This window comes from Syngnathus typhle, linkage group LG18 (genome assembly GCF_033458585.1).
Source record: "Syngnathus typhle isolate RoL2023-S1 ecotype Sweden linkage group LG18, RoL_Styp_1.0, whole genome shotgun sequence".
NCBI classification, from domain to species: domain Eukaryota; kingdom Metazoa; phylum Chordata; class Actinopteri; order Syngnathiformes; family Syngnathidae; genus Syngnathus; species Syngnathus typhle.
This window is the reverse complement of record NC_083755.1, coordinates 5,514,164-5,529,057: the sequence shown is the minus strand read 5'-3', so window position 1 is coordinate 5,529,057 and position 14,894 is coordinate 5,514,164. Positions and strand designations below refer to the sequence as shown.

Sequence of the window (14,894 nt, the reverse complement as noted above, 5' to 3'; positions counted from 1 at the left end):
ACCTACCTTAGATTCAGAAATTGGAATTTGGGGTTAATCAACTCCCAGTCCATAGTAGATGAACACCCTTTGGGATTTAGAAAATCATACAAGTTAGATTGATCACATTTTGCTTTGGCACGACACAACTAATGACCAAGCTAAGACGAAGGCGTAACAAAAAGTGAGTTTATTGTCCAAAAATGACAGCGAAACATGAGGGAAAAACAACAGTAACATCACCGAGCACGAAGTCATCACAGAAGAACGATTGCTAAGATGTAAAAATAAAACTGAAGCAAAATGGCACTTAAGCATAATAGGAAAATGTTAACACTGCATGGATACGGTGTCAAGCATGACGACGACCTTCTAAACACATAAAATCACATCAGACTAACTGAAGTGTTTTCACCCCACTTAAATTCATGTCCCCCCCCGACCCCTCCCTTGGAACCCAAAGTACAAGTAAGTTCAAAACTACATTTTAGTTTTTATCATCTTTTTTCTCATCTTCGCTGGGGTACGAGTGCCAGGTAAGCCGTTCCTCATAGAAAGAAATGACCACCTGCGGACATTTGACGTTTGCCTCCTTGGCTGGAACCAAGTCTGCTTCGTCAGAGTTTTTCCTTGAAAAAGAAAAGTTTGTTTGGGGGGTGAGCATTGACGGCAGGATTGCAAAATGACAGAAATGTTCAGAGTAGAAACTTTGTCAAAAATGTGTATCAAACCAGGACTTCACTCCATTCAATGTGCCAATAACTAATACGAGTACGAACCATTTCATGAGGAACATAAGCTCTCCTGTCGAATCAGTGGCTCCGATGATTCTCTCCGGGTCCAAACCTCTAGCGAAGCCCCTTAGCTTCTCCGTCTGACAACAAACAAACCAAAAAAATGGTCACAGGGAATCCTTTCTACAGAAGAGGGCTTCACATAGATCTCCGAACATTGACGTCAAGTAGAAACGGCGACTATTGCTTGTGTACTGAGGGCTTCTTAATCAATTACTGAATCATTCCATCATGTCGATGAAGCTTAATCGTATAGTTTACAATTAAATGATGTCAACAGACATCTTAGATAGCATAGCGATCACACAGATGACACAAATTTAGAACCTTCCAAATTTTTGTAGAATCACAAGCACTCACCTTTGTAGTAAGAAGGGAAACTTGACAAGATAATTGTAGATATCTGGCCGGGTCATTCTCTCCATCGGTTGGATTAAAATAAAATGCATTTTTGGCGCTTGATCGATCAAGTCAATATCTCGTTCGGGTTGCGCATGTATCTCATCTTTCATTAAAGTGAGATGTGAATTCACTCAGACGGATGAACGCTCATTTGATCGCCAGGGTTAGCATGTTGCCGCTAATATACTCCTAATATGGTTGCGTAAACAAATATGCACACGCCAACGTGAGGTCCAGGGCGATAACGCTCCAAGCACTTTTTTGATAGAGTGAATCTCCGTTTTTGATACATTCAAGAGCCTCCAGTGAGAGAAGAACATCTATAATGTATATAATCTATCTGAACATATACACACATTTACTTACACACAATATTTAAACACAATACTTTGTCACATTAAGTTACGTGTCATAATTGCAGATTTTAAAAGATCATGTGATCACCCATGTCTTATGTAAAGTGTTAAAAAAAAAAATGCAGATTTTAAAACAGATCATGTGATAACCCATTGTCTTATGTGCAAACATGGGGGGGAGGGGGGATGCAGATTTAAAAAAAAAACTAACATCATTTGATAACCCATGTGTCATTATATAAGGTGCAACATATGCAAACAAGTTGGATCCCCTCCCACATTTTCAACTCACATCATCCTTCTTCCTCTTGGATTTGCTTTCTTCTCCATCTCCATCAGTGGAGGCCTTTCGTTTGCCCTCCTGTGCCGACTTTTGATTTTGGAGGAACTCGGCAATGAGGTCAGGACAGTCGAGATTGTCCTCTGGCTCCCACGTGTTGTCTTCCCTGCGCCACAAGCAAGAGACACACACACGTGACAAACGCAATTTAGTGGCAATCAAAAACAACAACAAGGCTTGTGCAAAGAAATTCAACGGCACTCACTCTGAAAATCCTTTCCACTTGAGGAGATATTCCACCCTCCCTTTGACCACCCGCCGATTCAGGACCTTCTCCACCACATACTCTTCCTCCTCCTCCTCTTCCTCGGCTACATCATCCGCCTTTTTGTCCTTTTTCTCGACCGTGGGCTGCTTGCTCTCTGGAGGACAACAACGTACAGTTAGTTATTTCTATGCAAATCTGTTTACATTTAAAAAGTAAACACAACTGAACTTGCACAGATTTTTGCATACCACAAGAGGGAGCATGTGTACCAGACTTAAACGGTCACTGCTGTGCGTCATTGGAAACATTCATTTTTTTGTTACATTTGAATAAATTATTAAAAAATGCCTAAACCTTCTGTAACACTGGGGCCATCATTGGGGGTTTCTGTAGTCAAGCTCATACTCTTCAAGTAGACCTGGAGACCAGCTGGGTCCTGCTCAAAGCAATAAAAGAAGAAAAGAGCATTGTAAACATTCATCTGTTTCACTTACTGAGACAAACAGGATACGCGATATAAAAGTGCTTCACTCCACTTACTTCACAACAAGAAGCGGGTTTGCAAAGAGTGAACAATTCTTCACAAAGGAGGCTTCAAGCGATTTAACACCCCTCCAGGTTGAAGTGGACTGTTGAAGAAAAACAAGAAGGGAAAACAAAAGACGATTAGTCGTTTACATTTTGTTTATGGTATGCATGTATGGTTTTATCAAGTATATATGATCCCATTTCTCTTTGTTAAAAACAAATATTGCCTATTCCTTTTTGGGTGATGGGTTAAACAGATTAAGGGCTTTTCCATTCATTTCAAAATGGGAAAGATGATTTGAGATGCAGTATTTGCACCACTGTACAGTATTTGCAGTCGATCATTTTAAGAACTGTTAAAAGGAAACAAACTAAAAAGATAAAAAGAAGTCTTGAATTATAATAAAAGCAAAAACCAGTGCATGCGTTTCTAAAAAAAAAAAAAAAAAAGCTTCAAGCAACCACCTGTTCAAGCAAAAATATTGTACGAGAACAACGGAGCAGCACTTGGGAGCAAACACGTCGGGGAATTGATATGTGGAAATTAAAACAAAGCTTTTCTGCATTATATGTGGCTGCAGCCGCCGCTAAATAGCGTGGGGGAATCATCGCGCAGCACGACAAAAGCATGCTCGCAAGCGGCGGCTAACGTGGAGGAGAAACGTTCCATCCATCCATCCATCCTCCATATTGTGTTTTGCAGCCTTCGCCTCCGGTCCAATGCACTGCGTCGTCTAACGTCATTTAGATTTAGTTTTTTTTTTTTGTTATGATTATTTTTCGATGAAAGCGCATTCCTGTGATGGACCGATGTGCAGCTGAATGAAAACGTGCTAATTCAAGTGGCTAATGGCTAGTTGTGTTTGCTTCAATGTCTTCCTCTTTCTCGCTTACACACACATTGTGTTGAAAAGCGCTGGCTTTTGGAGGGAAAAAAAATCAACTCACCGCTGTCTCAGTTTGCTTTTATGGGAGACGTCCGCCCATAAAGGACCACACCGCCACACTAGGCTTTTACTGTAGGCCAATAATGTCGGCGTTTGAATGTGTTTTTTCCCCTACCTGGTAGGTAACACAGCTCGGCTAGCTTTTGATTAGCTTGGAGCTAAGGTAGCCTAGCGTACCCGCCCCTTTTCGTCTAAAACAGTGGAGGAGAAAGGAGGGTCACTGCGCAAGCGCAATGGCCTTTCACTGGGTCTGCGCTTTATATATAGTATAAACAATTTTTTTTTAGCTTAGCTCAACGGAATGACCCTGGATAATTCGTAAAATGAACAACGAGTGAGTCAGAAAAGCGATGGTTTGAATCCTAGCGTTTCAATATATATTTTTATTAGTCCGCTCGCTTCCCTATTCTCCACCAATCACTCACCAGTCTCGCGTGATGTCGCTTGAACAACACCGACATGACGACATGCTTTTCGTTGCAGCCAACGCAGTTTGCCCCCCCTTTTTTTTTAAACCCGAGAAATAGTTTCTCCGTTTAAATGACTCGAACACGAGAAAACACCAAAAGTAACAGGCTTGAAGGGAACGCCCTGTGGAGGGGAGTCAGGGGACCCCCGTGGAGGACACACCCTCTCAGGTGACGTCATAAAGTCGCGAGGCTAACACAGGCTACCATACTGTATTTTTGTGTGACTTGCGAAATGGAGATCTGAGCTTGTTGGACTTAACAAGCCTCTTGTTCATCAGAGGAACAAAACATCTACGCGCGGGCCGACTTTAAACACAATACGCCCGTTTGCTAATTTAAGCAAAACTCTTCGTAAAAAGTAAGTCCATCTGGATTACCTTTAGCTCTTGTTTGCCATTGCCAAACACCTACTAACAACACTGACAGCTTTTCTGCACCAGTAATCTTTTTTGACTAAATTCATTTCAAGATGATTTTTGTTGTGTCAACCAGTTGGGAATTAGTGAGAATTTGGAAGTTGACGAGATTTTTTTGTTTGACGCGCAAAAACAAGACAGGTGAGTCGTTGAAGAGAAGCGTAATTTGAATAGTAATCATTCGATTAAAAACAACGTTTGGTAACTAGACCTGGTCCAGTCTAACCATCTGATTTTATGCACCACGTCACAGTAACACAACTCATTTAATGTCAATCGATTATTGTCCCTCCCTGGCCTTGTGATGGCCAGCTGTCGGAGCTGGATGTCAGTGTTGAAATGGAAACCAGTTGCTGTAGAACTTGCGCGTGAGTGCTGGGGATCTGAATTTAACTGCGAGGAAATTAGTTTAAAACTGAAATATCAGACATGTGGAACGAGAAGGTAAATATGTATTTTGTGTTAATTTGGGAGTGTGATAATAGCTTTGTACTAAACGTCTGAAATTCTTCGAATCAGTCACCATTTGTGGACGAGGGAAGTTAATGTGGAAAATATTTGTAGTTAACTTTCTTTTTTTTTTTGCTTCACAGGATGAGTCATGGACACACTGTCCAGGATGTGAATTGAAACCACTTGTGTCTCCTCTCTCTACGCACGCCAGCGTTATTGCACCACTGACCATGAATCACGAAGATGTAAATAACCTCATCATAGTCAGACATTTAAGTTCCCATATGACCCCCCCCCCCCCCACCACCACATGTCCTTTTATAATGAAGTATGTCATCCAATGCATGCATTAAGATCGATTTTATCCCATAGAATGTCATACAACAATGGAAATAGTTTGTTCCAGGGACAAACTGTGACCACCATTAGTGGCAATGTTATAAGTAATTCCCTCCATGATGATTTCCAGTTATAACACAACAATTCTAGAATTTTGGATGTGATCTATAAATATTTAAAGATGCATGTGAAGTATTATCTTTACAATGCTATTTTTCCTTTAACCTCAATGCAGGAGTTTGTTGCTGTGCGGGTTCAAGACCCCCGGGTGCAGAACGAAGGCTTGTGGAATTCGTACGTGGATTACAAGATCTTCCTCCACGTGAGTGTCGGTTCTAACTCTTCAAAAAAAACATTAAGACGACGCCGTTAACCCCACCACCCGTTTATATTCCGAATCTTGTTGCACTAGGGAAGACCTATTTTAAAAATAATAAATATCCAAAATTGTAATGGTTTTCTAGAATAATATCAAATATTATAGTTCAGATTGATCCTATTAACTGGGCATCTCACATCTTTTCTTTGAGACAGATGACATTCGCAGTTCCTTTCCTGGTATTGTCGTCGCGGCTACCGTCTGTCTTTAGCATTGTCGAGTCAGCAGCAGCAGCAAGCCCCCTTCTCGTGATCTCGCGTCACTGTCGTCAGCTTGAATCGTGACTGTACACAAATGCAAAAGAAATATACAAAACATTCAGCATTTCTGTAACTGAGGTTAACGGAAGTTATCGACCTGACTTGGAAACTTAAAAGTGTGTTTTGATCTACGTGTGGTTGCAGACTAACAGTAAGGCATTCACGGCCAAGACGTCGTGTGTGCGGCGACGCTACAGCGAGTTTGCGTGGCTTAAGAAGAGGCTGCAGAAGTATGCCGGCTTGGTGTGAGTAGTTGGTGGAAAATATTTTGAAGCAGGTTGAGGTCTTTCATTGAGACAAAAATAGTGCTTTGCCATCATCTCATGGCATGGTAGGCTCAGCAGGATCCATCACTTAGCTGAACTGTGCTAGTGTTTGTGGTTCTCTAGGCCAGTTCCAGACCTTCCTGGAAAGTCCTTCTTCTCCTTCAGCAATGAGGACTTCCTGGAGCGGAGGCGTCACGGACTTCAAGTCTTCCTGGACAAGTCAGTCCCGCCTTCACCCACTTTTGTTTTTCCTCGATTACATCTGTGACTGTTCTGGTGTTCCAGGGTGGTGAACATGACTGTGTGTTTATCGGACAGCCAGCTTCACCTGTTTCTGCAGACACAACTGCCCGTGGGCCATATCCTGGACTGCGTGCAAGGTCACACGCCCTACTCTGTGACAGACGCCATTCTGACCTATGCCTCATCCAATCGGGGCTGGGCTCAGGCTCAGGAGGAGGACGCTGTTGCCAAGGAGCCAAGTCTCACTGTGTCTTACGAGTCCATGGAGAGGTGAGGGCGTCGCTGTCGGGGTTGAATTTTCTGATACCGATATTGAGTCTTAATTCCTGACTATTACTTGAATTCCTCTTGTTGTCCATCCACATTTGTTCTCCACAGCCCGGGACCTCATCAGCCTCGCCCTAACAAAAACTGTGATAGCCCGATGCTCTTCTCATCCGGCGACGACGACGACATATTTGAACCTCGGGACTTGAGCGTCCAGGACAAAGCCACGCCAGCCATCTTCTACTTGGGGGACGGCCAGGATGAGCTGACGCTGACTAAAGACGCTGAGCCGGGGAGTAGCTGCGAGCCAGGGAGTAGTTGCATTGAAACCCTCCTGGAGGTCCACTCTCCTGGCATTGAGGAGGAAGCTCGGTTGGGGGTCCTGGTTAGCAATTCCGATGTGGAGGAGGAGCTTCCGCCTGAGGCGGTCGGATCCAGACAGGAAGCGGTTAGCGAGGAGCTCTCGTCGTCCAACGAGAGCATCGTACAAGTCACCGATGAAGAGGACGAGGTTAACCACGAGCATTTGTTACCAAACGCCTTTCCCAAGATCTCTCCTGAAGATGACGATCGATGGCCGCAGGTGTCCGACGGGACCGTCGTGGACCTCCAAGTGAATGGTCGCGATGACCAGGAGCTGAGTAACTCTTTGGATGTTAGTTTTCCTGAGAACGACTTTAGTGTGCTGGGGTGCAGCTCCGCTCCAGACGTAGCTCACGGAAAACACTCCCAGTTGGAAGACTGAAGATTTTTTTTTTAAAACCTAAAAATGTATAAATGCTTGATGGCAAGTTTCCTCAGTTCTTGCTTATAAGCCTAATACTAATAAATATTTTTGAAAAATTATACGGTTTAGAAATACATCTATGCCATGCCCCTCATTTCTGAATGTCATGTCTCGCTTGGGACCGCAGAGGGCGCTAAAGTTCTCTGGAAGCTTTTAGCTGTGCACCAAATTAAGCAATTCATTCATTTTTGGCCCTTACAAAAAATTGACTGGTCTGTTAGCTCATCATATTTGGACAAATAAGCTTTTACATTCACACTGAAGGGCAATTTATACTTGTCACTTAATCTAATGTGCATGATTTTGTTATGTGGGAGAAAGCCAGAGAAAATCAATGCAAGTACAGGGAACCCAAAATTCACACCTAAGCTGTGCAGTTTAACTTCCACATGTAGTCAATTTTATTGCAGCCACTCAAATATAATTTTTGTCATGTTTAAAAAGGGACAGTTCTAATCTCTCATGCATCAAAAAATGGATTTCAATTAGTCTTAAATATTTTGCTGAAATGTTAATCAGGGAGATTCTCTGATATTTTATTTCCCAATGCACAGTTTTATTTTTATTTTATTAAGTCCGCTGTCAATGTGATCAACACAAATAAACACTTTTTGCTGTTTGAATGCGTCTCCATTGACTCTGCAATCACTTCGAGAAACCCTGCCGCCTTGTGGCCAACATTGAAACCTGCAACTAACATCTCCACCAGACTAAATATTTGGCTGCAATGCATTTTAGTGACTATCTACATTATTTAGTGATCTTTCTAAATAATGCCATTTTATTTAGAGAATAGGGGTGGGAGAAGATCTTTGTGGTGTCTGTTTTTAGAATTAAAGTCACTTTGTTTTGGATTGTGGGTTGCTCCGTACCTGCTGCAGCTCACAGGATATAGGCCTCGTGCAGGAAGTCCTTGGGGACGATACCCACTTTGCCGTTCAGTTCGCCGACCCACCAGCCGTGGATGTTGTACTCCTGGACGCAATGAAACATAACACATATGCCACCGTAAAGATTGGGGATTTCAAAACAATTCCAAATTAAGATAAATAATTACATGATTATTGAAATATCTAAAATATACCAAGAATAAAATTAGAAATACAATATAACATTTTATGACATTAATTAGTTATACAATTATGGTTAGCTAACCAATTATTTCATGATGTGAAGATTACAAAAAATTTACAAGACATCATATCATGATTACAATCAATTATTTATCAATATTAGACAACATTTTAAAATGTTAAATGTACATGTACATTTATTGCACACATTGTTTAATATAAAAACAGTTTATCCTACAAGTAAACTATCATTTTTGTGTTAGTCATAATTAAACTGTAATCAACCAAAAAAGCAAAAACGTCTGTATATTTTTGGAAATTTACAAAATGTCAAACAACTCACCAAGTGTTAAATGAGAATTTTTTTTTTTAACATTTGATCCGATTTATGTGTAATTGCACATCAAAACGCATTGGCCTGTTATTTGCTGTATTAAACTACCATTGCCTTGAGCGGTTAAACAATATATTTGTGCGGCGCAATATGAAGAAAATTAACTTTAAATGAAACAATTTAGCCGCCAGCAGGTGGACAAACAGATGTTAATTGAACTTTGTTTCATTACTGCCGTTGGTGTCGAAGCTGTTTGGGAAGTAGAAGAGGAAATAATCGTATGTGAGCAATGTGAACCAACGTGATTTGTTTTTGTGCTTTTTTTTGTTGTTGAACAACCAATTTTTACGTTGTACGTTTCTCGCCAGCGGACGAACTTTCAGCAAAACTACAGTTGCTAGCGTTGTTCAAATTCCGTTTGGGGCAAAGGGGCTTGGGGGGGGGTCATCGCAGACTTCTCGCAGCGACAAGAGAATTGTATTTATCTGCAGCATCCATCTGTGCAAAACACTCTCAAATTCTCCGCCGGAAAGGTCTTTTGGATTATCGGTGGCGCCATTTTAATACGAGCATCGCGGTATGAGGCGGCGTGGCGGAGCCAATGGCGGCGGGAGTCTGTCAGGCGTGCAGAGTCCATCTTCCAAACGCTCGCGCCGGGTTCATCCAGAGTACACCTGCTGTAATGGCCACATCCCTGAGTGAATTATCCAAATGACAAAAACTACGCGCTCCTCCTTCTGTGTGATGTCCTTTTTTAAGGGGGAAATGGCGGGAGGGCCGAGTTGGGGGCAGAGCAAAGGCTGAGAGAGGGGGCCGGTGATTGAGCAACTCGCTTAACATTGTAAAAATCCACCCGTTACTATCCATCTCAGGGGGCCGCCATTTTGACATTTACGCCACCCCCTGCTGTCGAGTGAAAATGACGTTAAAATGCAAAAGGGTTCAGGTAACGACCGTCACGGCCTACCTGTTTTCCGAATTTGCTCATGTGACATTGGCAAGCTAAGCCCCGAGGCACTGTGATGTCATTTTCTGTCGATGCAAAGTGGCAAAATGGCCGCCCCCCTGTGATGATCTTTTTCTGCTTAATTTATATTCCATGAACGCAATATTAATTGGGGCACACATATTATTTGAAATCATATTTTGGACTGGATTTCCTCTGTAATAAAATTACAATAAAAACTTCAACTGGAGAAGCCAAATGTAAAATGCAATTTTTGGAGGAACCTACATGCTCATCATATCTATTTTATTTGTCATTTTTCAGGGGTCAAGTGGCTTATGTGGGAATTCAGCGGCACCAACAGCGCCGTGCTGCGGCAGTGGCGGCGCGTCAACTAGTTGACCTCCCGGTGACTTCTTCCTCCGCTATCGAGGGAATGGTCTTGCCGCGAGGAGGGAGTTGCCATGGCAACAGCAGCAGTGTGCCCGCCGCCGTCCTTTATTTACCATTCGAGGAAGGGGGGGGGGCGGCAGGATAATGGCGGCGTCCTGATAGGCACATCACTCACCGCCGCCACCTTTCTCGTATTTGCTGCCTTTCCCTATTTGTCTATTAATACGTCACTATTACAGATGTCAAGTTAAAGTTTACAGTTTGCAATATGTATTTTATTTACTGTATGTAAATGATTGAACAATATCTATCTCTAGTATCCATCCATGATATTTAGCGCTATCCATCTTGAGCAATTTTGGCGCTAATAATGGTACATGAGAGGTGCTTGCTGGCCACCAGCTGACTTGAGGCAGGCCTTGGGAGTGATGGAGCGCAGGAAGTCTCTCATTGCCCCGCCGCTGAACCCGCCGCCTAACGCTCCCCCGGCCCCGCCCCTTCCGCCTACCTCCTCTTCCTCCTCGCCTGCGCTAAGATAGACGGCACTTCCTCCATCACGCTAACAAAGAAACATGGAGGAGGCCCGATCGTCTGTAACTTGCAATCAGGTACAATACGGACGCCAACCGACTTGTGTTCCGCAACGAAGATAAAGCGGTCTCTTTGATTGATGGAAAAGTTGCAATTTAGGGGAGAACATATTTACTAATGTTTTATTATGTGTGTTTTAATAAAAATGCTTACCTAAAACTAGGGATGGTTGTACCAGTTTTTTTATTACCAGTTGTCACTCAATTACTTTTGCTACATAAAATCCAACATGATTAAAAACCTGCAATCGAAACCTTTCTTTTTTTTAATTTAAAATTAATAAATGTCTCTGTATAGTAGATGATCAGCGTGTATCAAAAGAGATGAAGAAGCATTTTGGAAATATGAATGCCACTTGTGCACCTCCGCACATCCAAAAGGCCACTTAGCGTCCGTCTTTGTTCCGAGAGGGCTTTTAATTAGTGCCGTGAATCGTTTCGGAAAGACGAAGGAGAGGCTCGGCAAAGATCTCTGCACGACGAGATGAGATGAAAAGAAAAGTGTGCTTTGGGACGATGTGCGGCTGCTTAAGCTAATGGCCATTTAAAGAGCATTTGTGTATGCCACCGAGCGTCTGTAATGATGACGGCTGTTTACGCCCCCCAACCTTTGCGTTCATAATAATTAAGCGGAATGGATCGGGCTATCGGCCGGGCTGAATAATGACGTACTGTAGTTGACCGGATGGTGACCGTTGCCTCCTGCGTGACCCCGGACCCCAGACTCACCCCCTGCTACTCGGGGTGGTAAATAGGATGTCTTGCTTGGTGTCTATGGCCACAATAGCAGCAGGGGTTCTTAAATGGCTGTGTGACAGAGCAGAGGGGTGTGACAGAGTTCACACAAAAGAAGAAAGGGAGTCCTCAGCATCCCTTTTGTCTCCCACTTTTGACTTTTTACGAACCCGGGTTTGATTTTTTGGGGAATCACTTAAAAGATACGCAGGCACGCACTAAGTTGAAAATATTAGAGGTGCAATACATCAATTAATTGAGAGTAGTCGATTACTGATTTGATTAAAAAAAATTCTAATAATCAATTTATCATTTGGAAATGTTGTGTAACTTAAATGTTTTACGTCGTCGCGTCTTTTAATGACGTGATGGAAATTAAAAACATTTATAATTTAAAAATGTAATGTGTGTACTAAAAAAAAAAAAGGAGATACACTGTTCCAAAATCTTGACAAATCAAATTAAGGTTTCAAGGTAGCAACAGCCTTTCAAAGTAGGGTTTCGAAATAGTATTTGTGGCCTGGGTTTGTAATTAAGGTTTCGAATTGTGTTTGAAAGACAATACAAATCTTTGTTTAGGTGCCTATGGCCGTCTTTTTAAGTCACCTTTTTATCCTTTCCGCCATCTTTTCCTCACTTCATTATTCCCATTTGAATATTTTGTTGGAAGGCGCCACGAGGTGTCGCTGCCGTCCACGCTCTTTAGTTTCTTTTGACAAGCGGCTGTACACTTTGGGTCTCGCCCGCCATTGGTCGGCTCCCCTTGCCCCAGGCGGGCTCCGATTGGCCGCCGCTCTGAGGAAGAGGGGAGACATGGCAGCAAAAAAACGGGAGAGGCACAAGAGGCGGGTTTGCGCCATAAATCTCCTCCCAGTCCATCCCGCCGTTCTCCATGAGCGCCCGTGGGAATACTGGAATGTGACAGCTGACCTGTGGAGTCCACGTCGCCGGGCACATAAATTAGAGGGGCAGAATGCGGGGACAAGCTGATGTTGTAGCGAGGGGCACATGTGAAACAACAGCCCTTTAGCCAGTGTTACAAATTCAAGCAATAGCGGAACCGCGTGTAAATCAATAATCAATCGGCGCTGGAGCAGCGGGCTATGGAAACCCACACTTGACGTGAGGGAGGTGGAAAAAAAAAAAACTGGTCACAATATAGATGCGACGAGTCGGCAAAAATCTGCAATTTCTTTGTGAGACGAATGTCATCGACCTACAAGAATAAATCGGCAAAAGATAATGACGATTCTGCATCTGGTGAAAACATTTAGTCAAAATGCTGGGCCTTATATTTTGCATGCATGCTATTGCTACACTGCGGCTACATTTTAAGTTCCTCCCCCCCCCCCCACTTTCGAGTCGCATGCATGGGGAGCGTCGTGGCGCCCGAAAGATGAATTCTCCCCATCTAATGGGATTCGCATGAGTTGTGATCTTCCTAATTTATTTACTTTGTCATTGATATGCGCACACACATACAGTAAAAATGTACGCACTTTACAGTAAGTGAGAGATCAATAATGATGGACGAGGGTCTTGTGTGCAACGGGCACGTTCCGCTCAGTTCACAGCCACATGACACCGCGTGTCCATTCCCCAATGCCGACACTCGGTCTTCGACGCAACACGTTGTTAGCGCCATTGATTTAGCACTTAGCGCGTGTTCTTATTACCTTGTAATTATGCGCCGTGTTGACATAACAGCGCGGACAAGCGGCCCCCCCGCCCGGCACACAATTTATGAGCTTTTATTACACTCATTTCATGTGTGTGGCTCCCAGTTATATAGGCGACAGACTCGAGTCCCAGCCCAAGGCCCGTATTTCACCGCAAGAGGTCAAGGTTCTTCGGATTCCTGCCGTAAAAGTCGACGGCTCGCACAAGACGCGGGGAAGTCCTCCCAGAGGGCTCGTTAAAGTAAATAGGCGATTCCGGGCTATAATCGGCGCGGTGCTATTCAGCCGGGGTGTTATACGAACGTGGGTCATCAAAGCAGACACTTAGGAGTCGACAGGAGATTGTCCGCGTGCAATTTACGACCGCATCTTCCAAAACACGCGCGGAAGTGAACTTTGACTTGAGTTACACCGGCCGTTCGCGGATGCTTTTTACGTCCTTAGAGGGGAAGTCAAGTCATCGGGTTTTCTTACAATATTATGTGTGTTCAAAACGGCATTTTATTTTCCTATCGCTCGAGAGTCATGGCCAAAATGAAATGCATTGTCATTATTCGGCACGTTGAGAGAGACAAATGCGAGGCAGCCCCTTTTGACATTTTCAGCCTATCAGTAGCGCCGGCAAATGTCAAAAGACATTTCATCCATCTGGCGGTGCCAGGAGGAGCTGCCAACTTATTTTCACGTGCCTGCGTGTCAGCCGCAAACATCCTGAAGTGTCTTTAAATGTTGATTAAATGCCGACTCGAGAGACTTTTGCTCAGCTACGCACCGATGCTATTCTCCGACTTTCAAAAGGAGACTTCTCTAACATTTATTTTAAACGACATCAAGACTTTAACCCCTAAAATAAATCTCTGTTATTTTTAAGTTTGTATCGTAGTTTGCGTATTCACTGTGTGTGTGTTTTAATTGTCAATTTTCTGTCAAACATACAAGCTACAATTCACAATACAACATTTCAATTTTAAAAGCAGCAGAAGTAAGGCTTTGATTACCAGAAGGGGGTGCTGCAGGGAGATGCGATAACGGGAAGGAAGACAGAAAGAAGCTGCCGGCAGACTCAATTAAGGCCCGAGATGGCGTCGCCGTAATGAACAACAGCGCCATTACCCAGCGCCGCCGTGGCACTTGGCCATCGTGCCTGTGAGGAGAATGATGCCCCCGCTAAGTTGTCTGAGGCGCACATGCTCTGTGGGGAATGTTACTACCGTAATAAGGTATTCCGCTCCTCTCTAACGGCGAATTTCATAGCTTTCTAACGGAGAATCTGGCTGCTCACTGACAGCGAATGCCGCCGCTAATAGCCGCAGCATGCCGAGCCACACGGCATTGTGTGCCCGGTTTTGACGCGTGATCAACTGTTGGCCACTAGTTTGGTTGCAATTCAAAATGTGACTTTTCATTAGCTTTTTTTTTTTTTTCCATTAGTTTTAACCTCAAAAAACCATTTATGGCTTTTTATTTTTCAATCTTTAAGTTATTTTGTTCAATTTTGTGAATGATAATAACCTTGCTGCTATGGAATCGTGATTGTTGATGAGCTAAATGCTGTTATGCTAAATGTGTAATAAAACACAACCTTGCTGAGGATCCAAATGAGGTCTCCTCTGTGGAAGGACAGCTCGTCTGGCGCGTCACCCTGGCAGTCCCACACAGCCTGGTAGTAGCTGGCAAAATCCAATTCTGCTGAGGACAAAGAGGGGAAAT

At 43.4% G+C, this 14,894-nt stretch overlaps 3 protein-coding genes across 6 annotated transcripts in view; 1 reads left to right on the top strand and 2 right to left on the bottom strand.

Moving 5' to 3' along the window:
- Window positions 1-154: 154 nt before the first annotated feature.
- On the bottom strand, window positions 155-4,121 carry cbx1b (chromobox homolog 1b (HP1 beta homolog Drosophila)). 2 transcript variants are annotated; one of them, XM_061265055.1, is made up of 7 exons: window positions 3,980-4,121; window positions 2,620-2,708; window positions 2,434-2,515; window positions 2,077-2,233; window positions 1,824-1,977; window positions 759-853; window positions 155-608 (listed from the first exon to the last, which is right to left on the bottom strand). In XM_061265055.1, the coding sequence occupies exons 3-7, from the start codon at window positions 2,480-2,482 to the stop codon at window positions 467-469; spliced, it is 597 nt and encodes a 198-aa protein (XP_061121039.1). In that variant the 5' UTR covers window positions 2,483-2,515; window positions 2,620-2,708; window positions 3,980-4,121; the 3' UTR covers window positions 155-466. The 2 variants fall into 2 exon arrangements, with proteins under 2 accessions (XP_061121039.1, XP_061121038.1); XM_061265054.1 differs by lacking the exon at window positions 3,980-4,121 and adding an exon at window positions 3,556-3,752.
- On the top strand, window positions 4,053-8,057 carry snx11 (sorting nexin 11). Of its 2 annotated transcripts, none has more exons than XM_061265051.1 (7): window positions 4,053-4,192; window positions 5,034-5,138; window positions 5,468-5,554; window positions 6,016-6,116; window positions 6,261-6,356; window positions 6,423-6,650; window positions 6,759-8,057. In XM_061265051.1, the coding sequence occupies exons 2-7, from the start codon at window positions 5,124-5,126 to the stop codon at window positions 7,390-7,392; spliced, it is 1,161 nt and encodes a 386-aa protein (XP_061121035.1). In that variant the 5' UTR covers window positions 4,053-4,192; window positions 5,034-5,123; the 3' UTR covers window positions 7,393-8,057. The 2 variants fall into 2 exon arrangements, with proteins under 2 accessions (XP_061121035.1, XP_061121034.1); XM_061265050.1 differs by lacking the exon at window positions 4,053-4,192 and adding an exon at window positions 4,199-4,382.
- skap1 (src kinase associated phosphoprotein 1) overlaps window positions 5,239-14,894 on the bottom strand; it is a 24,324-nt gene continuing 14,668 nt past the window's right edge. Inside the window, exons 11-13 of one of the 2 annotated variants that reach the window (XM_061265052.1) lie at window positions 14,767-14,873; window positions 8,307-8,409; window positions 5,239-5,895 (exon numbers count right to left, since the gene is read on the bottom strand). In XM_061265052.1, coding sequence (XP_061121036.1) covers window positions 8,317-8,409; window positions 14,767-14,873 — 200 coding nt within the window. In that variant the 3' untranslated portion in view covers window positions 5,239-5,895; window positions 8,307-8,316. The remainder of the gene's footprint in view (window positions 5,896-8,306; window positions 8,410-14,766; window positions 14,874-14,894) is intronic. The other variant, XM_061265053.1, reaches the window with a different exon arrangement.